General features: G+C 42.7%; 1 protein-coding gene across 4 annotated transcripts in view; it reads left to right on the top strand.

The window, feature by feature from the left end:
- The first annotated feature begins 6,316 nt into the window (after positions 1-6,316).
- The window catches only part of CSNK2A2 (casein kinase 2 alpha 2), a 41,221-nt gene continuing 24,500 nt past the window's right edge, over positions 6,317-23,037 (top strand). The window contains exons 1-4 of one of the 4 annotated variants that reach the window (XM_051974572.1): positions 6,317-6,496; positions 9,974-10,085; positions 17,834-17,935; positions 20,078-20,128. In XM_051974572.1, coding sequence (XP_051830532.1) covers positions 6,483-6,496; positions 9,974-10,085; positions 17,834-17,935; positions 20,078-20,128 — 279 coding nt within the window. In that variant the 5' untranslated portion in view covers positions 6,317-6,482. Of the gene's footprint in view, positions 6,497-8,694; positions 8,962-9,973; positions 10,086-17,833; positions 17,936-20,077; positions 20,129-23,037 lie in introns of those variants that run through there. The other 3 variants (XM_051974571.1, XM_051974573.1, XM_051974574.1) reach the window with 3 other exon arrangements.

The following is a 23,037-nucleotide window of genomic DNA, read 5'->3' as shown; positions in this document are numbered from 1 at the left end:
GGGCTTTTTGCCTACCTTTCACCTTGGTTAAGACCTTTTTTACTAAGGATTTATTCTTACTATCCTGGCCCTCAGTCCCTGAAGGCATGGTCTGACCTTTTGCTGGCCTGTAGGGTCCCTGCCCATGACCTCCTCCTCAGCGCCTAATGATTTAATGGTGTTACTTGGTTTTTCCAAGAGGACCAATGATATCACAGGGTGATGTTTTAACTCCTGTGTGAATTGGATTGAGCTGCACAAAGTCACGCATCAGCCTCATTCTCTCCTCCAAAGTCATCAAAATCCAATGGCAGGACAAAAGTCGAGAGGACCTGCGATGGCCAGGAGTCAGTGGATGACCCTGGCGTCTTCCATATCTGACCAAGCTCTAAGCACTCCATAGCTCCTGCTTCAGCCAATGGAATAAGTCATTCTCGTCTGCCTATTCTACCAGGGAAAGTCTTCACATGCTTGGGGCTCCCGGTCCCTAAGTCACGATGGATCTGTGGCCTGTTGGCTACCCTCAGCCAGATGATTTATCAGGAGGAGGGAGCGTTCAAGGGTGTTCAGTATTCCTGGTATGAGGGCTTGTGGACCTCTTTTTAGGGCTGCTCAGCCACCTTGGGTGTCCATCCCATGGAAGGGCAAGAAGTGTGTGTGTGGGGAAGATTCCTGATATTTAGGCTCTCAATCTAAGGGTCAGCCCGGACAAATACTGCATACCCTAATCCTCGCATTTCCAAACTACTACCAAGGCTTGCTGCTTTCACCTTTGCCATGAATTTGCCCCCTTCTCTCTCCTCTGGACTATTTCAATTGCAGCACATGAGTCTTCCTGCCCCTAAGCTCTCCACAAATTCAGACACCAAAACAATCTTCCTAAAGGCAGGTCCCATCATGTCACATACACCACACCTCTTACTCCCTACCCCCTACCCCCTACTCAATTCTAGTGGCTTCCTCTTGCCTCCAAAATCAAATACAAAATTCTGTTTGGCATCCAAAGCCCTTCACAACTCAGCCCCCACCCTTTCCAATCTTCTTATTCCTTACTTTTTGATCCAATGACACCAGTTTTCTGGCTATTCCACCACCAAGATCCTCCATTTCTTGATTCTGGGCATTTTCTCTGGCTGTCCCCCATGCCTCAAATGTTCTATCTCCTCATCCTCACCTTCTAACTCCCTTCAAGTCCCAACTAAAATCTCAACTTCTGCAGGAAGCCTGTTCCTCTCTTAATTCTAGTGGCTTCCGTCTGTTTATTATTTCCTACTAATTCCAAATATGGCTTAATTGTATGTTTGCTTTTTTGTCAGCTTCCCTATTTGGTTGAGTTTCTTGAGAGAAGAAGGGGCCATCCTTTGACTCTTCTTGTCCTTTAGATGCTTAGGAAGTTCCTTGCATACAGTAGTTATTTAATAAATGTTTATTGACTGATATTAGATAATAGCCTACTATAAAATACTACCCATTTTGTGCTATGAATGGTTCCTAGCTTCAAGGGCCAGTTCAGGCAGTGTCTGCTGGCTCTCTGAAGTGACACCACAAGGAATGTGTGGGTGACTTGGCAGGTAACTGGGCCTGGTGTCTGCAGGTGTGGAAGCAGGTTCTATGGGCCTGGATGTGGGTGAGGTGCTGAATGATACGTGTAGGAGAAGTGGGTGGGGCTGAGGTGGGCCTAGTCTTGGGATGGGGAGTGGGAGGACTTCAGGATTCAGCCAGCTAGGGATCCTGATTATTTTATAGCCATGTTGGGGGTGGAGGAAATTGAAGATTTTTGGAAGCACTCTGGAGAGATTCCAGGAGAAGAAATTTAGGGTAATTAGGAACCAATATTTAACTGAGCAAATATTTATGGAGAAACTTCTAAGTGTAAAGCTTGATCCGGGGAAAGAATGAGTTATTAAATAAAAATAAGGCCCTACTCTCATGGAGCTTACAATCTAATGGGGAGATATCATACATATAAGCATAACTATGGGATAAAACAATGGGTTTAGGGTGCAAGGTGAGCCCTCACAAAGATCTAGGCCAAAGCTAAAGGAGATAAAATCATTTATGACTGGAGAGATGGGAGAAGAAAGAATCTTGTAGCTGGGTTTACAAAATGGAGAAGGGGAAAGGTAGCTGGAGCCCACAGTGATTAAGGCTGTGGGGATGAAAAGAAAAGGAAGGGTGGAGGGAAGAATGGGACATATCAAGGAATAAAAGCCATAAAGGAGAGGTTTTGAGCTTAAAAGGGAAGAAAATATGAGAGTGAGAATATAGAAGGGAAAGGAGTATTGGGGAATGAGCTCGGTAAGGAGAAAGGTTGGTTGGACAAAGACTAAAAATGTCAAAGGGAAGGATATTCAGAAAAAGTCTTGACTAGACCTAAGAAGTAGGCCGAGATGAGAGCAGAGAATGAGATAATGGAGAAAGGTGAAACCAGTGGAAGAGACACCAGATTCAATTCGACTCAATTCATATGGCACTTGTAAAATTTCCTATTTATGCCAGACTAATGACTATACTGGGCACTGCCAATACAAAGATAAAAAAGTGAAATGGTTCCTGCCTTCAAGGAACTTCCATTCTCCTGTAGAAAGGGCAAGAAAATATATACAAGAAAGTAATGAAAAAATAGGGTGATTAGGTGGAGCAATGGAAAGAGGATTGAACCTCTTCCTGAGTTCAAATTCAGACTCAGAAACTTATTAGTTGGGTGAACCTGGGAAGCTCATTTAACTCTGTTTGCCTCAGTTTCCTCATCTTTCAAATGAGCTGAAGAAGAAAATGGCAAACTACTTCAGTATTTTTGCCAAGAAAACCCCCAATAGGGTCATAAGTTGAAAAAACCGCCTAAAAACTGAAATTTCTTGGGCTAGGGAGGTGGTCCTGATTTTAATCATTTTGAAATAGTGTGGAAAATAGATTGGAGAGGGAAGAGTCTGGGAAGAAAGGGACAATGAGATACTGCTATCTGCCAAGGGGAATGAAGACCTGAATCAATCAATCAATCAATCAAGCCAAGCATTTATTAAATGCTTAACATGCACCAGTACCTGCTTTAGTACCCCTCCCACCGAATTAATTACCCATCCTTATTCACCTAATCTGATTTTTTTCTGGGGAGAGAAGAAACATTTATTAAGTGCCTACTGTTTGCTAGGTATTGTGCTAAGGCATTACCCATCTTTTATCTGGATCCTTAGAACAGCTCTGGGAGTTATTACTTCTTCACTTTATAGCACTTAGTAGGAAACTGAGGCAAAAGTTAAGTGACTTGCCCAGGATCATACAGCTGGTGTCCCAAGACTGAATTCGAACTCAGGTATTCCTGACTCTAGGCCCAGGGTTCTATCTATTGTGACACTCAACTGCCTCAACAATCTAGTGCCAGACACCAGCCTGTGTGTCCTAACTAAAATCCTGTCTTCTTCAAAAAGTCTTTGTGAACTCTCAATGCTTTCCTTCTGAGGTGCCCCAAATTTATCCTGTATTTATAATTAGTTTTATGCCACTGTAAATCTAGTTGTTTGCATTTGTTACACCAAGGTCTCCTTGGGAACAGGGACTCTCCTTTATCTTTGTTGTTTTTTAGGTGAGTTGGAATCTCTGTGACCCTCTTTGGAGTTTTCTTGGCAAAGTCACTGGAGTGGTTTGCCTTTTCCTTCACCAACTCATTTTACAGATGAGGAAACTGAGGCAAACATGGTTAAGTGACTTGCCCAGGATCACATAGCTAGGCAGATTCTGAGGGTGGATTTGAATTCAGATCTTCCTGATACCAGACCTGGAGCTCCATGCACTGTGGCACCACCTCAATGCCTCTTCTTCTGTCTTCCTAACTTTGTTCAGCACCTAAAGGCTACTTTTAAAATGTTGACTTAAATGCTGGTGATACAATGACCTCTTGTTGCACCCCCCCCAAAAAAAAAAGAAAAAAAGAAAGAAAAAAAGAAACCCAAACTAGAATACTATGAATGGACAGACAAGATGGACCAAAGTAAATAATGTCACCGAGAAAGAGAAACAAATTCTGGATATTGACAATTCATTGGCTATGATTGAGTGAAGGGGAAGGAGGCTCAGAGGTTTGCAAAGCCATGTGCTTGGAAGAAGACTGATGTCCATAAGTAACAAAAATAAGAAAGGTAGGAGAAAGGGGATTGTTGGGGGGAAGAGGAATGGATTCTGTTTGGGAAATGCTGAGTTTGAGAAGTCTACTGGACATTCTAGAGGAGGTGTCCAACTAGCAACTGAGAAACAGTAGGAAATCCCAGGAGGGAGGGAGGGAGGGAGGGAAAGAGGGAGAAAGGGAGAGAGAAGAGAGAGAGAGAGAGAGAGAGAGAGAGAGGAGAGAGAGAGAGAGAGAGAGAGAGAGAGAGAGAAGAGAGAGAGAGAAGGAAGGAAGGAAGGAAGGAGGAAGGAAGGAAGGAAGGAAGGAAGGAAGGAAGGAAGGAAGGAAGGAAGGAAGGAAGAAGGAAGGAAAGAAGGAAGGAAGGAAGGAAGGAAGGAAGGAAGGAAGGAAGGAAGGAAGGAAGGAAGGAAGGAAGGAAGGAAGGAAAGGAAAGGAGAGAGAAAGAAAAGGAGGAAGGGAGGGAGGGAGAAACAGACAGACAGAGACACACATACACAGACAGACAGAGACAGAGAGATAGAATCCAGAGAATTTCATTTGGGAAGAAACCCAGACACCGCTGAAAGTCATCCCTCAGCGAAGTAGTAGTCTACTCATATGAGTATAAGACAGATGTCACAGCAGATAAATAGAATGCTGGGCCTAAGTGTAAAGAAGATCTGAATTAGAACATGAAGGGAAAATAGAAATGGAAAAAAATCCACTGATCACTACCTCAACGAGATCCTTTGTGGAAAACACACGGGAATATCATTGCCAAATTTTGAAACCTCCAAATCAAAGAGAAAATTTTGCAAGAAACAAGAAAAAAAAATTAAATATGAATTTAGTTACAATTAGAATTGTATAGGACTTTTCAGCAGCTACAATAAAAGACCACATACTCTGGAATTATATCTACCAACAATCAAAAGAACTAGGCCCGTGGCCAAAAATATCACATCCAGCAAAATTATCTATAATATTGAATGACGCAAGAAGACCCAAGTTCAAATCCAAACTCAAATGCTTACTCTGTGACCCTGGGCAAGGCACTGATCCTTTGTCTCCCTCAGTTCTTTCATCTGTAAGATGTGGATAATGACAACACTTATATCTTGGGTTTGCTATAAAGATCAGATGAGATAATGCTTGTAAAATACTTAACCCAATTCCTGGTACATAGGCACTTATTAACTGCTTGTTTTCTTCCTACTTGGAAAGATTAAAATGGGAGTTTCAGGAAGCAAGCATTTGAGTTATAAGGCTTCAGAAACAGAAAAATGGAGGTGCATTGGAAAGAAGTACTAGATATAGGATTTGCAGTGGGCTTTGATGGGAAAGAGTTTTAGTGAGGAATCTTGAGTAAGGAGAGGTTCTGGTTAAAAGAGTCAAACATTGACTATTTATTTATTAAATTTATTTATTAAATGCCTGCTATACACTTCAGCCGTTGTGTGATACAGTGGAGAGTGTTGGGGCTGGAGATAGGACTCCTCATATTACTGAATTCAAATCTGGACTCAGATACTTCATAGCTATGTTATCCTGGGTAAGTCATTTAACCCTGTTTACCTTAGTTTCCTCAACTGTAAAATGAGCAGGAGAAGGAAATGGCATCTGAGTCCATTATCTTTGCAAGAAAGCCCCAAATGGGGTCACAAAGAGAATGACAAGATTGAAATGACCAAATAACCGAAACACATCCTGGGCACTGTGCTAAGTGCTGAGGATACAAAAAGAGGCAAAGGACAGTCCCTCTCAAGGAGTTTATAATCTGATGGGAAAGGTAACATCAAAAAACATATATACATCCAAACAAATAAGGATAAGTAGGGAATAATTAAGAGAGAGGAAGCACTAGGATAAAGAGGATTGGTTGGGAAAGGCTTGTGGAAGGGAGGATTTTAGTTGGGGACTTCTAGAAAGGCAGAGAGATCAGTCATTGAGCAGAGAAGGGAAGAGAATCTGCTCAGAGAGAGTACCCAGAGCTCAGAGATGGAGTGTCTTGTTCGTAGAAGGTTAGCAAATCATCATTACTAGATTAAAGAGCACCTGGTGAGGAGTTAGGCATACTGGAAAGGTAGAAGGGGTCCAGTTTATGAAGGGCTTTGAAGGTCAAACAAAACATCTCCTGTTGGATCCTGGAAACAACAGAAAGTCACTGCAGTTTAATGAATGTAGGGGAGGGGGAGTGGGGAGTGATGGTGACATAATTGGATCTATGCATTAGGAGACTCCTTTGATGGCTGAATTGGAGGATGGACAGAAGTGGGGCTTGCCTTGAGGCAGGCAGACCCACTAGCAGCTACTGCATTAATCCAAGTGAGGAGGACCTGGACCAGGGGAATGGCAGTGTCAGAAGAGAGAAAGAGATGATGTGTTTGGGGTTCAGCACCAAATGATGAAATTGAGGTAAGCACCAAATGATGTCATTTAGGAGCATCAGATGTTAGGGTTCAGTCATGGGACGAATTCACAATGGCCATTCTCTTTGGCAAAAGGTAGGTTTATTTAGGAAAGGAGATTACAGACAAAATAAAGGGATATAACAGACACCAGGAATGATAAAGATGAAATAGAGTTGGGAGAGCAATAAAGGTTACCAAGGAAAGGAATTTGGAAGAATTCCATTAAAGGAATATGCCATAAGGTGGGAGTACTCTATTGATTGGCAGACTAAATTCATAGGGGGATTTAGCACCCTAAAAGAGTTAGGTAATAAGCAGGGGAAAGATACCCTAAGGCATAGTGGGGGGGGGGAGAAGGACGCCACAAGACAGAATTCGGTGGTGGGCTAAGCCAAAAGGGATTCAGCCAAGATGGGGTGGGCCATGAACAGATTGATTGGGGAAATTTCACCTTGGGGAGTTGGGCATCACTTGGATTTCTGATTGGACACAGCAAGGTGGGGCTACCCAAGACCTCCACAGAGGGTGGGACTGAAAGGTTGAACTGATCCCCCTCAGTGCCCTTCCCTGATTGTCTCAGGGAGTCACTTTATCAGTACTCCAGGCTCTCTCCGCAATCCCCAGTGATCCAGGACCTCATCAGAGAGATGTTATAAAGGTGAGACAGATGGGTCTTGGCAGCCGCTTGGATGGGGGGGTGGGGGGAGAGGAAGACCATGAGTTAGGAGTCCAGGATGATACCGAGCTTGTGAAGCTGGGGGACTGGGAGGATTTGGGAGGAGAAGATGATGAGTTCTATATTGAGCTTAAGCTGTCTACTGGACATCCAGATCAGAAGCCAGCCTGGGGCCGGACAAGGAGATTTGAGAATCATCAGCAGGGATGGTCATTAAACCTATGGGAGCTGATGAGATCACCCAACAGAAATAGCTTAGAGGAAAAAGAGAGGAGGGGTTCCTGAGGCCCCATCCAGCCAAGAAACCTCAGGGTTTTGGAGAGGGGGACTAAATAAAGTAGATGAATGCATGGAAGCATTTACTGAATGCATACTACATTCGCGGCGCCTTTAGCTGCTCAGGAGATAAAGAAAAACCTGCCTTCTTTGCCCCCGGGAATTTCCAGCCTTTTGGGGAGTGAGGCCTATTGGAACTTGGGAAGCTCTGAAAGAATGTTCAGAAATAATGGAGTCAGGAAGCTCTGGTTCAAATCTTGCCCCTTCCTTTCCCAGCTGGGCAAGCCCGGCCCGGCGCTACAATGTCCCAGGGCCTCCGGCCTCGAGGCTCCGAAAGGAGGAGGTCGCCCGGATGGCCTCGGAGGTCCCTCGTAGGCCTAAATAGCGGCTCCGGGGGCCAGGAGCAGCCTGGGGCTCGCCCAGTGCATGGCTAGGGGACTGAGCTAGAATCCTACGGGAGGGATAAGGAAGTCCAGGAGAAAAGGAAGATGTAATGTAGCCCGGAGTTCCAGGGAGGAGGAAGGTGCAGTCTGGGAGGGCTGTCAGAAAAGGAGGGGTGACCACATGAGGTAGGGTCCGCCCGAGACCGAGGGGGTCCGAGGGAGAAGGGTCTGGCTTGGGGCGGGGGGGTGGGGGTCCGAGGGAGGAGGGTCTGGTGGGGGAGGTGTCCAAGGGAGGGGAGAGTCTGGTGTGTGAGGAGGGCCCAGGGAGGAGGGTCTGATTTGAGGTGGGAGTCAGAGGGAGGAGGGGTCTGGCTTGGGGTGGGGGTGCGCCCGGCGGGGCTTTTCGGAGCGCCCCAGGCTCCTGCGGGGCTGCTCGGCCAGCGCAGAGCGCGTAGCGGCCGCGCCGAGGCACCGCGTCCTCCGGCCCTGCAGGGGGCGCTGTGGGCGTGGCCGGCCCGCGGGGCGGGCGGCCGCGGCCCCTCCTGCCGAGCTCGGCCCCTTTTCCGGGTTTCCTCCGCCGCCGCCGCCGCCTCCTCCTCCTTGGCCTCCGTCGCCGCGGCCGCCGTCGCCGCTCCTCCTCCCCGCCCGCCTCCTGCCCTTCTCCCGGCCGCCCCCGCCGCTGCGGCCGCCGCCGAGGAGCGCGGGACGCGAGCGCAGCGGGGCCGGGGCCGGAGCGGAGCCGCAGCACGAGCGCCCTCCCGCCGTCGCCGTCGCCGGCCCGCCCCGCCCCGCCCTCCGCCCGCCGGCCGCTCCTGGGCCGGGGCGGCCCGGCCCGGCCGGCCCCTCCGCCCGCCCCCGCGGACCCGGCCTGGCGCGGCCGCCTGCCTTCGCCGCCTTCGCCTGCGCCGCTGCCTCGTCGCTGCTGGGGTTCCTCCGCTCGGCGCCCCGGGGCCACCGTCTGCTGCTGCTGCCGCCTTTGCCCTCGTCGCCGCAGGCCAGCGCCCCCCGCTGCCGCCCGGCGCCGCCCGCCATGCCCGGCCCGGCCGCCGGGAGCAGGGCCCGGGTCTACGCCGAGGTGAACAGCCTGAGGAGCCGCGAGTATTGGGACTACGAGGCGCACGTCCCGAGCTGGGGGTAAAGTCACCGCCGCCGCGCCCCGGGCCCATGTGCTCCGGCCCCGGTCCCCGGCCCCCGGCCCGCGGGAGGAGGAGGAGGAGGAGGCCCGGCGGGGCGGGGCCGGGTTGGGGAGGGGGCTGCACGGGCCTCCTGCGGGGCCTGCAGAGGCGGGGGGTTTCTTCCCCCTGTCCCAGTGGAGGGAAGGTCCGAGCCGGGGTTCTCCCCCTCCCCCAATGGAGAGAGGGTCGGAGCAGGGTTTCTCCCCCCCGGCGGGAGAGGGTCGGAGCGGGGGTACTTCCCCCAAGGGGGAGAAGGTCCGAGCAGGGGTTCTCCCCCTTCCCTCAAAGGGGAGAAGACCGGAGCAGGGGTTCTCCCCCCTCCCCCAAGGGGGAGAAGGTCCGAGCAGGGGTTCTCCCCCCTCTTCCATTGGAGAGAGGGTGCGAGCAGGGCTTCTCCCCCCAATGGAAAGAAGATCAGAATCGGGATTCCTAGACCGTCCTTCCCCAATGGAGATGATCAAGTAAATGGGGATTCTTCTGTCTCCCAAGGGTCGATTAGATGGAATCGGGGTTCCTACCCCATTCCCCCTCCCATTAGAGCAAGGCTCAAATGGAGTCGTGATTGTTCCTACTCCATCTCCCACCTCCCGATGTAGGGGAAGGATCCGTAGATGACCTCCTCCCTTCCCTGTCCCCATCCCGATAGAGGGAGGGCCAGTTAGAGAGTCTCCTACTCCCTCCACCTTCCCTGTGGATGTAGGGTCAGTTAGAGCTGGGCTTCCTACTCCATTTCCCACCTCCAGATGGAGGGAGGGTCGTTCCATAGATTCGGATTTGCTGCCCCCTTGGCCCTCAGTGTGGCCCGTCTGTTGGATGGAGTCGGGCTTTGGAGCAAAGTTTGGGGATGGGGAAGGAATGGTGGCTCAATGCGCTTCCCAGGGCTCCAGTTGGATGCAGTGTGAGTGAGAGAGAAGACTGAATAAGCTAATGCCAAACCTCTGTCACTCAGATGTGTCTCTTACTCTTCACAGTAATCAGGACGATTACCAACTGGTTCGGAAACTTGGTCGGGGAAAATATAGTGAAGTGTTTGAGGCCATTAACATCACCAACAATGAGAGAGTGGTTGTAAAAATTCTCAAGGTGAGTCAGTGTCCTGTTGATAGTACTCTTGTGATTATTGTAATAAGAATAATGGTAGCTAATACTTCTGTAAAGCTTTTGAAGGTTGCAAAGCGATTTACATGGCATCTCATTTGAGCCTCACCAGCCTCATGATAGCATAAGCTGTTTCCCCATTTTGCAGATGAGGAAGTTGAGGCTCATAGGGGTTAAGTGACTTGCACAGGGTCACTAGTTAGCAAGTGTGTGGGGCAGAAACAAGTGTAGCTTGTCTTCCTAATTCCAGGTCCAGTGCTCTATCCACACCACTTTTAAATTTTTATTTAAAATTTCATCTTAATTTTCTAGTTCAGAAAAAAACATTTGCTACCTACCATGTTACAGAGTAAAAAGTGATGTCTAATTATGTAGAAGTACTTATCTTTATTTTTCATCCAATTAAAAATCTTTCTTCATTAATCTTTCCCATCCCATTTTTCTATTCATCACCCAAAAATGACCAAACAGGGGTGATTTTTACAAAATCTAAACATAAATGTTTTAGGAATGGACCTGTTAGTAATGTACTAAAATTCTGGGTCCTTTAGCAAATATCTCGGGTGAAATTCCATTACCTATTTTTCAGTTGCCAGATCAATAAGTCACTCAGGAACTAGTTCCCTTATTTTCTGGGCCTTCCTTTGGGCAAGGTTGGTTTGAACATTATTTTTATTTGATGGATGTTCTTACTCATTTATAAGAAGAAATTTCATCAGACATTGAGATGGACTCAAAAGGTTGAATGATGCTGAGGTGAGAAAATGCCCCAGAACCATAACTTGTTCGTTTGATTGGGGATGATGTGCTGTAAGATCATGATCTGGTGTATTGGATTATTTGTTAAGTTTGTCAGGGAAATAACTCATTTGAATAAATCTTGTTACTAGCAACCGAAGGAGGAGCTCAAGTGTTCTCTCTGTGCAAGTTATTTTCCTGGCAGAAATCAACATCACAAAAGAATATACTGCCTAAAACAACAATTTGAGTATAACTTTTAATGGAGGATGTCATGGTATGCCAAGGATCTTTTTGTTAAATCTTAGATAACCAACATAGGGATACATAGCAGAGCCATAACAAACAGAAATACTTGACTACTTGACTGAAATTCCCTGGGTTGATGGTGTATTTGGAACTGGCTCTTCTGAATGATGTTTGGTAAAGGGAGCAGCAAGAAACTCTTAGAATCTCATGAGTGCTCATGGCAGGTCAGTTATGATTTATTCAAGTAATTCTGAAAAATAAAAGGGAATTAAGTGAAATGTGTTTAGTTGTTCCCTGTGCTTTCTTGTTCTTGTAGCATTTTGAATAGATTTTCAGAATAAGAGGATTGAAATTTTTTATGTGTCTTAGTACTCTATGAATGATGATTCCCGTTTGATTTGTATTCCTGAGTTTCGACTCTGGTAATATTGAGGGAGTGGGTCACAATTTCCCAACTGGGATCCATCATGCTGCTAGAAGAGTAGGGAAGTGTGCTGTGGCCAAAACAGGGAGGGCCTGGGATAGACGGAGCTGGCTTTCCTCTTGATAACCACAAGAAGTTGCCATAATGCAGGGAACTCAAACATACACCGTCTTCTCTAAGTGTTGGCCTCTTTAAAATAGTCTTTTTTTGAGTTATAGCTACCTTTTCTAAGAATATATCCCCTGTACAAAATAGTTTAGACACTCCTTCCTCTTGGAATTGCATCCAGAACCAGCCAAGAGCATGACAAAATATCAACTCATTTTTCTGCCTCTTTTTTTTTTTTTTTAATAAATCCAAAATACTGTTCCCCAACTTGATCACCCACTCTCATTTACTTGAATTATTTCCAAATGCTTTTTAGTTATTTTCATTACTATTGAAGGTATTTATTCTGAAAGCTTTTTTTTTTTTATTGGAGTTTCCTAAAGTGTTTTGAGCTGCTTGGAATATGTATATAATATGTATATAGTCTCATTAGGTTGACTACTTTGAAGAGTCTAATACTTGTTTGTAGATGTATCTCACCTATAAATTGAGGAAGGTTTATTTTAAAAATCAGTAAAGTTCAATAGTCACACCTTGTAATAATTGTGAGTAGTTAGCTTCACTAAGCAAGTTATGCCCACCCATCCCCCACATTAAAACCAACTCTTGACTGTTTATTCTTGGGACAGCTTAGTGAGATGGAAGCTCTACACACTCAAAGGATGCCCTTTGTGTATCCAATACACTGGGGTTTGTTGATTTTTAGTTTAGTAGCTTTGTAGGATCCGAAGCTTCTCTTCTCTAGGATCTGAAGAATAAATGATATTAAGGACTGGGTCAGATGAAGAGCCCGTGCTGTAGTGGTGGGAGCATTAGTTACGTGTTCCTTGGGTGAGAACCTCTTGACAATCACATTTTCCTTAGTGTGGGGTTAGGATTACCTTGCCTTCCCTTGTGAACAACACAACACATTACACACTTTGCTCTCTTGCTCATACTCTATGTCTCTTTATCTGTATGGGTTGAAAAACTAAAGTGAAGTTTGTGATTTTTCATTATATGTCTGACAGGCTATATTCTAGCCAATATAAATGACTCAAAAATATTAGAATCTTTGTGAAATGATCTATATCCCGATAAGGTGTAATTGATGTTCCCCCCTTTTTGGTATATCTTCTGATAGAGAACAGTCGATTTTATTGTAAAGGACTAACTGCATTTAGTACTGGATTATCCAAGAAAAACTGCCTCTTCCAATGATCCCGCTGTGCGTTAGCTACAGTTGGGAAGTCAGGAATTAAATAATATGTAAATTCCCAAAGAAAAGAACAGTCTCCCCTTTTCAGTCAAGAGAACCATAGATTTTTGGAAGGCAACTTGGAGGCCCCAGAATATACTCCCCCTCACTTTACAGTTGAGGAAAATGAGTCCTAGAGAGGAGGGACAGAACCAAAGTGACACAGAGCAAGTGGTAGAGTGGCTGAGTTTCATTTTAAGAGGCCGCATCCAGAAGTACTTGTGCTCAAATTCTGCCTTAGAAGCTAGCCCTAGTACCCTAATGATATTGCCTGTGCTTGTGGTCTCCTTTAAATTGAGAGCTCCCTGAAGGCCAGAACCATCTAGCTCTTAGCACCAAGAGTGGTACATAGTAGTTGCTTAATCAATGCTTATTGACTGACTGACTGATTGACCCTGGGCCAAGCTACTTTACCTCTCTGACCCTCAGTTTCCTTATCTGTAAAATAATGGTAATAATAGTGTTTTTAATCATGGAGTAGATAGGATCAAATGAGATAATTATGTAAAGTGCTTTCCAAACTGTGAAATGCCACATAAGTGGAAGCTGTTGTGAGCGGAGCACAGTCTAGCCTGACACACCTGCATCCTCCATCATGAAGACCTTGTTCAGAGCCTCTCCTTGGACACATCCTGGCTCAGTGACTCTGGGCAAGGCTTGTTAGGAGTTCTTGTGCCCACTTGGCTCTGCTGGTTGGTGGAACTGATCCCAAAGTATCCTACATCAGAAGCTCTGCATCTGGTTGGGAAGGTCAAAGGTTGTTGCTTTCTCCTCCCCCCCCTCCCCAAGCAAGATATTTAGATTTATCTATTTGAGTCTGTTGTGGAATCTCATTTTCTGCAGACAGACCTTTAAGACTGTAAATTGCAGCACTGCCACATCTTCCTCATACTCTCATTGTCAAAGATTTCAGAGTGATAGTGCCCTGGATGTTTTTACACAGAATTTCACAGATACTTGGCAGAATATGGAGCCACATGCATGAAAAGTGGTGTGTAGTTAGATTTCCTGGATAATTAACGTGGGAATTAGAGAAGTTCTTATTGATTCCGTTGGACCTGAAGTCTCAGAATTGGGGCTCCAACTGTTGAGTAAAGGTTGTGGAGTTCCCCTGAGCTGAGCCCTGGGTTGGGGTCGCCTAGGTGTTTGTGTCCCTGGATTTCTTCCCCAGGTTATTCAGTCTTTCCATTGTTGTAAAGTTGTTACAGTCCTTTTTGATTTTTTTAGTACATATTTCAAAAATTACTTTTATTTTGGGAAGAGTAAATTTGTTTTTAGTAATTCCAAAAATGTCTCGATTTCATGTAACTAGTTGAATTGTGCAATTAGCAGATGCACAATTAATTGAAATTAGGCTGCATCCTAGCAGCCATTGTTTCCTACAATTGCCAGTGATGAAATGAATGCCTTGGTGATGTAATCAATGGTTCAGTTGGTTATGGAACAAAAGTAACTCAACTGGTTTGAAATACCCTGACTGCTGGAGTCCAGGCCTAAGTCAGCTCCTCATGCTGCCCTGTGGACTTGCCATTAGGATGGGCAGAAGGGACTTGAGTCAAATCTGCTTATGCAATCCAAGCCACCGAACTCCATGCAGAGTTCATGGGGGGCATAGACCCTTTTATTTTATCTGATTCCGTTGGGCCTCAAATCTTATAGGTCTCTTTGGCTTAGGTCATGTGTACTGCACCCTTGAGTGTTAGGGTAATAAGGGCAAAAATGCAACAGTCCCTGTCTTCAAGTTGCTTGTATTTTACCAGAGAGATGCAACATTATGTCAGAAGTAATAAAAGTACTTTCAGGAGAACCAGTTAACAGAGCAGTGACAACTAGGGCAGATCCCCAAAGATTCCCTGTTAGACCCTCGAAGTTCACTTTGAAGGAGCTAGGGAATCTATAATTCTAGAAGTCAGCACAGACATGTCAGGCCTGCACATCCAGAGAGAAGCTACTTAGCAGTTCTGGCTGGATTGAGTTGGGTAGGGTCCTAGGGTCTGATGAATTTAAATCTGTTAATTACTTAAGATTGCTTAAAAAATTTCAACTTTTGCATTTCTTGATAGCCTATTTTGGTCCTAAAAGTCTCAGTTTTCACTTAAAAAGTTCAACCTTACATTGAGGAATTCCAGAGCAGCAGGAGTTAACCTTACTATCCTTGGCTACCTAGAGTTAGATTTTTCCATGAAGTGGTGGGATTTGATGTTTATTTGTAACATTCTACAGCAGGCAGGTGATGGGGAAAGGAAACTTTTGTTCTCATTCTCAAAAGAGGTTTTCCACAAAGTTTAAACAGTGTATTAAGTATTTTCCTTAAGCGTATTGTGCTTGAAGTATATTTTGTTCTGTGTTGTCCTCTTATGTAACTAGATTCAGTGTTTCAAGTTCTCAAATTTAGATACTTTTGAGTTATGTTTCTAATTTTATCTACTAAAATTGTAAGTAAAGGATATACAGTGCTGTGTTAAAATAGCCAAACTAAACAAATTCTGTGATCAAACATGGAGTAACAAAACTTAAAATAGGAATATTTTTTCCAGAAATAAGGAGTGGAAGGAAGTAGGAGATTGCCAGGGAAGCCTTTGTATATTGTCTCAACTTGGAGTGGCTGTTGTGAATATATATTCTGATATATATTGTTTGTGGATTCCAGACAAGAAGTTAAGGATTCTCATATCTATTAAAAATAACTCATCTTCCCCCTATGTGCCTTCATCAGAGCAGGATTCTTTGTTGTTATGGAGTTGGAAGAAAGTAATTTTATAGCTCCCTCTGCTCCATTACAAGACCTTCTCTAAAATAATGAAATGTAAAATCATTAACTTTTTTCTATGGTCATGCTCTCCAATTCCATTTGGAAAATTAAAGTTACCATTCCCAAGGAGCTCATTTGTGGTTTGGCTACTGGAACATCTCCCAAGTTTAAAGGGCTGAACAAAGATTAGATGGAGTCTTAGGTTAATTCAGGTCAAAAATGAGGTTCCTGCACTTTCACAGTACTTGCCTTTGAACCAAGGAGCTTTTGATTTGGGCTCCAGGACACATTGTGGTGCTGCAGGGAAGGGGGAAAGCCACGGTAAATGAAGCCTTTCCTTTGCGCACCTGGATTTCCATCCCCAGCTGCCAGGGTGGTATTGCAAAGTGAGATTCTCAAGCAAGTGAATAGGTTTTACTCACATCATGGATAGAAAAGGAGTGTTTATGTTCATCTTACTGGTCCATCCAGGAGATTTGGATCTGCCTTAACTGTTGTTAACTAAGGGGAAAAAAACTAGGATTTATGGCATACTTTAGGGTTTGGAAGGGGCTTTATCAAGGCAACCTCAGACTATGATTTTATGTTATAGCTACTCTATTTTAAGCCTTGCTAAAGCATCTCATTCAGTGGACCATTCCCTACAGCTGGCATGGCATGTCTGTATCGATATTAGAGATTGGCAAGTTTGAGGCAAAAGATCCTTATTTTTCTTTGCTGTTATTTCTAGGAAGCTCCTTGCTGTTTTCTGTTGCCAGCTGATCACTCCACGAGTTGCTTTCCTTTGAAAAGCCTTGCCTGTTGTGTTAGCATTTGCTAAATAATTGATAGGTGGAAGGCCCTTTTCTTTAGGTCATTGGGCTTCTGCCTTTGTGGGGAGGAGCTCATTTTCATTGAAACCTGATCCCTGGGGGCAGGTGTTCCTCTGACGGGGTGAGCGAAGTGGGGGGAAGGGGACGACTGTGGATTCTGTTTTTGTCCATGTAGTAAACTATGGCCAGCTTGTGTGTCTCAAGGTAGCAGGCTGCTGTGGAAAGAGCACTGGCTTTCCGGAGTCACAGACCCCAGGTTCAATCTCTGCTTCTAATCCAAAATCTCTGGTGTGACCATGGGCAAGTCATACCCACTTCTGGCCTCAGTTTCCCGATCTGTAAAAGGAGGTAGGGTTGGACTTCATGACCTTTGAGGTCTTTTCCAGCCCTGGCTCTGTGAACTGAGTCATGGACACTTGTTAGATGCTGGATGCGTCGACTTGCTTGGCATGTACTCCTGTGTTGCCGAATTCAGCTGAAGAGAAAATATTTTAGTCACATTTTGTGGCATCGTGACTGACCAGTTGGCATCATTTTCTGTTTACCTGTGCAGATGTTTGGATAGCTGGTGGGGGTCTTGTTCCCAGAGACACACTGTATCTTTGGAAAAATCTCTTCTGCCCTGTGCAGAGACTGTGCCCCTGCTTGTGGTGTGCTTTGCACTCTGTACTCATATTTAACATGTTCTGGAGACCTTGTCTGTCACTCACCGAAAAAGTATAGCAAGAGTGATGCTTTTTTCTTCTGAAATTCTCATGGTTTGAGTCAGCACACTGCTCAGCTGGCAGCCTCCTTCTGATTCCTAAATGTGAAGAGGTTTCAGTCAGTGTTGTAGCAAAAGCTGATCTCTTTTTTGCTGATCCAACATCTGTTTCTTTAGAAATGGGATCCAGTGTAAGAGTTTACCGGGTATGCTGCCTACTTTAGATCCTAGATCTGAAGTCCATGGGAGCCAGCAGCTGAGGCTCACCCAAGTTTGAAACTGGATTGCAATGGACCGACCTCCACTTGCTGGAAGATGAAATGCTCATATATAAACCAGTGCAAGAACAGGTGTCTTACTACCTTGTTTCAGTTTTGGGGGTTCTGTGACTATAAGATGTACAGCTGCTCTTTCAGACTTGTAAAAAGTTTTTAAGATTTTCCAGTTGGCATTTGTCTAACAAACAAGTGAAATAAGGATATCAATCTGCAGATTGACCTGAATGGGATGAGTTTAAGGGGCTGTGGTACTAGACCGCAAAGGCCTGTGGAACTTAAACTCACTCTAATGGACTCAGCTGTTTGATCACTTGCCTCACTTCTTCAGATTTAGAGAAACATTTTGTCAAAGAGCCTAGTTGTATAGGATACAAGTAAACCAGAGTTAACTGCAAAAGGAGTCTCACTTCTAATTGCTCTTATGTATTTAAGCCAGTGAAGAAAAAGAAGATAAAACGAGAGGTTAAGATTCTGGAAAATCTTCGAGGTGGAACAAATATCATTAAGCTCATTGACACTGTGAAAGACCCGGTGGTAAGTGCTTGAGGGGCTTTGGGGTCCCACACTAGGACAGTGAAATGTTTTTAAACTGTGGTTATATTGAAGTTCTTCTATTTCAGTAGTGCCCTTGCCAGCCTGCCATTCTTGTGGTTATTTTTAAAATGAAAGAGAACATTATTGCAGTGGAAATAACCTTTATTGAGGGTGCCAATCGTGCTTAACTGTTTTTGAATGATTTTTTTTTAACCAGAAAAGATTTGTGGCAGTTCAAAATAACATCTAGCACTAATTTTTCATGGAACCCTTGAATTCCATAGAATATAATTGTTTTAAAAACATCTTCAAACAAAAGTACAACTGCTGTCTTTCATATTAAAGGTCTAAACCTGTAACATTATTGCAAGTATTTCAGGGTTTACATGTTCTACAAGTGAAATTGAGATACTTGCTGAAAATTCCCAAGAATTTTTTTTTAAACAATTTCTGATTTGGTGTAGCTAAATTAGTTTCTTTGGTGGGTAAATTTCAGTTATTTTGAAATTGACTATTCAGGTTGAAGAAGTCCCCTCACTTTTCTTCCATCTCATTTCTTTCTCTTTTGCTCTTCTATTTTTCCCTAGCTACCCCTAATTACTTTCTCTTTTTCCATAATAACCTAATTTCCTTTAAAGAAATTTACTAGTTTTCATCTGTGGTGTGTACTAAACAAATTAAGGAGTGTTCATTTTTTTCCTTAAAGACAATTGCCAAGATAAGCCTTATTCAATCCAGCAAACATTTGTGAATTTTACCTCTTGTGTATAGAGCACTGTGCTTGGGTGTTAGGAAGATACAGAGATTAAATAAAATATGGTATCTGCCTTCCTGGAGTTTAGAGAATGACAGTATATATAACTGTCTCAGAGAGAATGGTCACTATTAATGCCTACTTCTAATACTTCTCAGAAACCAGTGCTTGCTGCAGGGTTATCACATTTAAAAGCAACTCCATGCTATATAGTGTGGATTTAAATGAGATTGTTTTTCTTAGTAAGCTATTCTATACTCTATTTCTTTTTTCCTGTGGACACACTGAAGTGACTCTTAACCATATACATATATGTGTCCCATATATCCTTGATAGGGACCATTAGCATGGGCCTGAGAGGTAAACATTCCTCAGGATACTTCCATCTCCCTGAATGCCTGGCAAGCATATTTGCTTTGACCCCAGAAGCTCCTGATCATTGGAATTGAAAAGCAGTAGCTAGCTCCGGTCTCCAGGTGAGACAGACATATAGTGATAGTAGAAAAGAAAGAAGTAGACTCTAATTCATCTTGCTGGTATTGCTGGTGAATCAGTCTGTGACTTCCTGCTACTACTGTTCTTGGGCTGGTTAAGAGATAATACAGACTGAGGCCTATTGTTTACTTTTAGGGTGTTAAGATCCCTAGGCAACTACTACCTATTTCTATCCAGATAATACTAGAGTAAAATTTTTCACAACTATTTTCTTTTGTTCTCTCCCACTCTAAACTAACCACTGCTTTTTTCCTTCTATTTGAGAATAACTGATGCAAGTTGACTTTTTTTTTTTGAACAAACTTGATTTCCTGAATATCACATTTGCACATTTGGGGTGGTTATTCATTTTATGCAAAGATTCTCAAGACTTCCTTAACAGCATGACATTTACATTATTAATTATACAAAGCTTTTCATTACTACATCACTTGTGTGAAGTTCAATAGTGTTCAAAATCTAACATCTCTCAGCCAATGGTATAATTTTCTGCTTTAGCTCATTGAACATTTCTAGGCAAAATCTGGAATAACTGTCAATTTTTCTGATTTAGTCTGAACAGGCCAAGATAAAACATTTAGATTGCCATTTAGATTACCAAGTGGTAATGCTGAGAAATGCAATTTCTAATCTAATAAAGGAAAGAGGCTATTGATAATCAGGAGCAATAGGGAGATTTCATCATGCACTCATTTTGTGTGGCTTTGCTTTTGAGCACATTCTGGCCCAACTGAGCCCAGTTTTCTGATCAGAATTGTTAAACTAAGGCTGATGGCATGAACTCTTCAATAAGATTCCAAAGTATTGTAATTTTGAATCTTAAGTGGGAACTTGGGAGTATATGACAAAAACTGTATTTTATTTTTTTAAAAATCACTTTTATCTCTTAACAGTCAAAGACTCCAGCTTTGGTGTTTGAATACATCAATAATACAGATTTTAAGGTGAGTATATCTAAATATCTGTAAATACATATTTTTTATCTCTTAAATATACAACTTAGAAAGGAGAATGTATTTTAGATACATTAAAACTTAAGAAATATTGGAAGTACTGGAAAGACTATACTTGGTGAAGGTAGGAAATAATAAAATGATGGATGTGATATCCTATCACATTTTATGATTGTCTAACAGAGTAGGGTCTTCACAGAATAACAAATAAACTAGAAGTAGTTTAATTATTTTTCTTCCTGGTAACTATTGAAAGTAGTTAGAAGATGCAGACAAATGAGAAGAGTTATTATTACATTTTGAAAAATTGCTCACACCCTTCCCATTCTTAATATAGCCTTGCTTGCTCTGCTGTGTTTTCAATCTAACATAATCCTTCTGCTTAGATGGTCTATTTCTAGCCATATTGTTGATAGAGATGTAGCTTTGATTTGTAAAGAAATCCTATGGGGCTAGTATGGAATGATAACCATGGACTTAAAGAGCTCTTTTTTTGATTAGAAAGAATACATAAATACATAACATACAAAAATTTTTTTTTGAAATTGAGATTTTTTTAAAAATTTATTTTTAATACATATTACTTTATGAATCATGTTGGGAGAGGAAAATCAGCAAAAGGGAAAAACCATGGGAGAGAAAAAGAAGTGAACAAAGCATGTGTTGATTTACATTCAGTCTCCATAGTTCTTTTTCTGGATGTTAATCTCAAGCAGTTACTAATTTATTTGTATAGGTGTGTGTGTTTAATATGTTTTCAAACTTTTGCAAGTTATGGAACTTATATATTGATGGCTTTTTGGGTTTATTCCCACACCTTCCTGTTTTGTGTTTGGAGATAAAGTTTCTAACTCAGACACTTAGCTCTTTATGATGACGCTTTGTCTGATCAACTGTTATTGAGACAGCATGACAGAAGGAAATCAGAAGACCTACTTACTCACCTCATGGTATCCCAGCTGTTGGCTGGTAGAGTTTCTAAACTGAAAGTTGCCAAAGCTCATGAAATCACAAAGCTAGAGCAGACAAAAAACTTCTTTTAAGTACTGTGTAGAACTTTGAATTAAAGGGGCGGGGGATCAGTGTTTGGAGGTAAATGGCAAAATTATAAGTAATTGAAATGAGTTTACTTTGTTAAATATCAGTGATTATGAGGATTCTGTTTTGCCATTTGTAGTTGCCATGACTGAAAAGGAGACTAAGATAGATCAAATGTTCAGATACTTTGGTATTTATTGAGATTCTTAATTTCTGGTGAGAATAAAAGCATTTAATCTTTACATTAAATTTCCTTTAGAATAGTCACCTTTGCAAGGTAAGATTAACAATTACAAAAAATAAGGAAGAATACCCAACACCTTTAGACAAATTTCACATAATAGACAATGTGGCTTTTTCCAGATGTAACAGCTTTTCCACTTGATTGTTTTGGAAGTGTGAAACATTCAGTTGTGAACAATTCCTCTAAAATAATGAGCTCTTCAGAAGGGCCTTAGAGTACTTTTACTGACATACTTTTAACCACATTTTGCAGCATGAATGATCCAGATTTCTGGACATTTTTGATTGAATATAAGTGGGAGTATGAAAGAATGAGTCTTCTTAATGTGTCAGGTCTTCAGGAACTTCCTAGCTGATGGCTAATGGCTCCTGTAGTGGTGCATATCCCAAGTGCTGGGACAGTTTTCATGTGCATTCTTTCGTGCCTTCCACGGGGCCTCCATCTGACACACTAGAAAGCATTAATGCTCCTGGTACACTAGCCACCAGTTATACTTGCCTTTCCCTCTTGCAGCCCCCTCTTTTTTAGTTCTCAGTGCAGAATTTCTGAGTAATTCTTTATAACTGCTATGTTGCAGCCTACTTAATGGCCACCATATAAGGAATAGTAGCCTCTTGGTTAACTTGTAACTGTAAGTGTTTAGAAATTTCCTTTAAGATTTTAAAGGAGTAAATTCCCTTTACTCATAAATATCCTTATTGGAAGAATATCTTTAAAATAATAGGCTTTTTTTTTTCCCCTAGGGAGAGCTTGGGGTCAATATAAATACTACACAGTTTCCCAAAGACAGCCCACTCTTCCATTCCTTTTAGGGTCTGTGGTCTGTTCATTGTTCACAGTTTGTCAAATGTTCATATGCTTGTATGCATACAATCATCTCTTAGTGTCTTTAGTGATTAAGCCATTTATTGGAGATATTTAAAAAGTGACTTAACAGGTTTGTAGTGCAATCTTCAAGTATTAAGATGCCACAAATAAGTATTTGTGGCTACTTAATGGGATCTTGTTCATCTGGCAGATGAAATATTTACCCTAGGATTTTGCAGCTCATAAATCACCCTGCTCTTTCAAGTTTGAAATTTCATGAATTCCTCATAACAGAAAATTTAGGAAATTATAGACCCAGAATTCTCCAAAGTCTCTTCACCTCTAGTATGAGAAAGTACATTTTTTTCCTTCTTCTTCTCAAATTAGATTTAAACAGAATAATTTCAGGAAGGTTAAGTTGGTTTCATTAAAAAAAAAGTAGGGCTAAAGAGTCAATTGTTTGAGACTATGGGAGATGATTATAATCTATTTATAATTAATATTTGAGTTATTAAGAATGTTTACAAATTGGTCTTTTCTGTAGTGCTGATTCTATGTGGTCCCCAACTTAGACTCTTTAAACATTCTTATATGGAAAGAACAGCTTGTCCAGTTTTAATGGCAGTACTTGGGAAATTACTAAAATAAGTCATCAGTCAATATTTTATCACCTAGAAAACTAAAATATTAAGGTGTATTAACAGTTTGCTTAATGGCAGCATCCAAAAGCTTATCCAGTAGTTCACTGTTAGCTCAAAGGAACACCTCAGGTGGTCCCACAGTGATAATTTTCAGAGACTAATGTTTTCAG

The sequence above is a fragment of the Antechinus flavipes genome, chromosome 2, assembly GCF_016432865.1.
Source record: "Antechinus flavipes isolate AdamAnt ecotype Samford, QLD, Australia chromosome 2, AdamAnt_v2, whole genome shotgun sequence".
Taxonomy (NCBI): Eukaryota; Metazoa; Chordata; class Mammalia; order Dasyuromorphia; family Dasyuridae; genus Antechinus; species Antechinus flavipes.
Note: the sequence above shows the minus strand (reverse complement) of the source record. Positions and strands in the feature narration are given on the sequence as shown.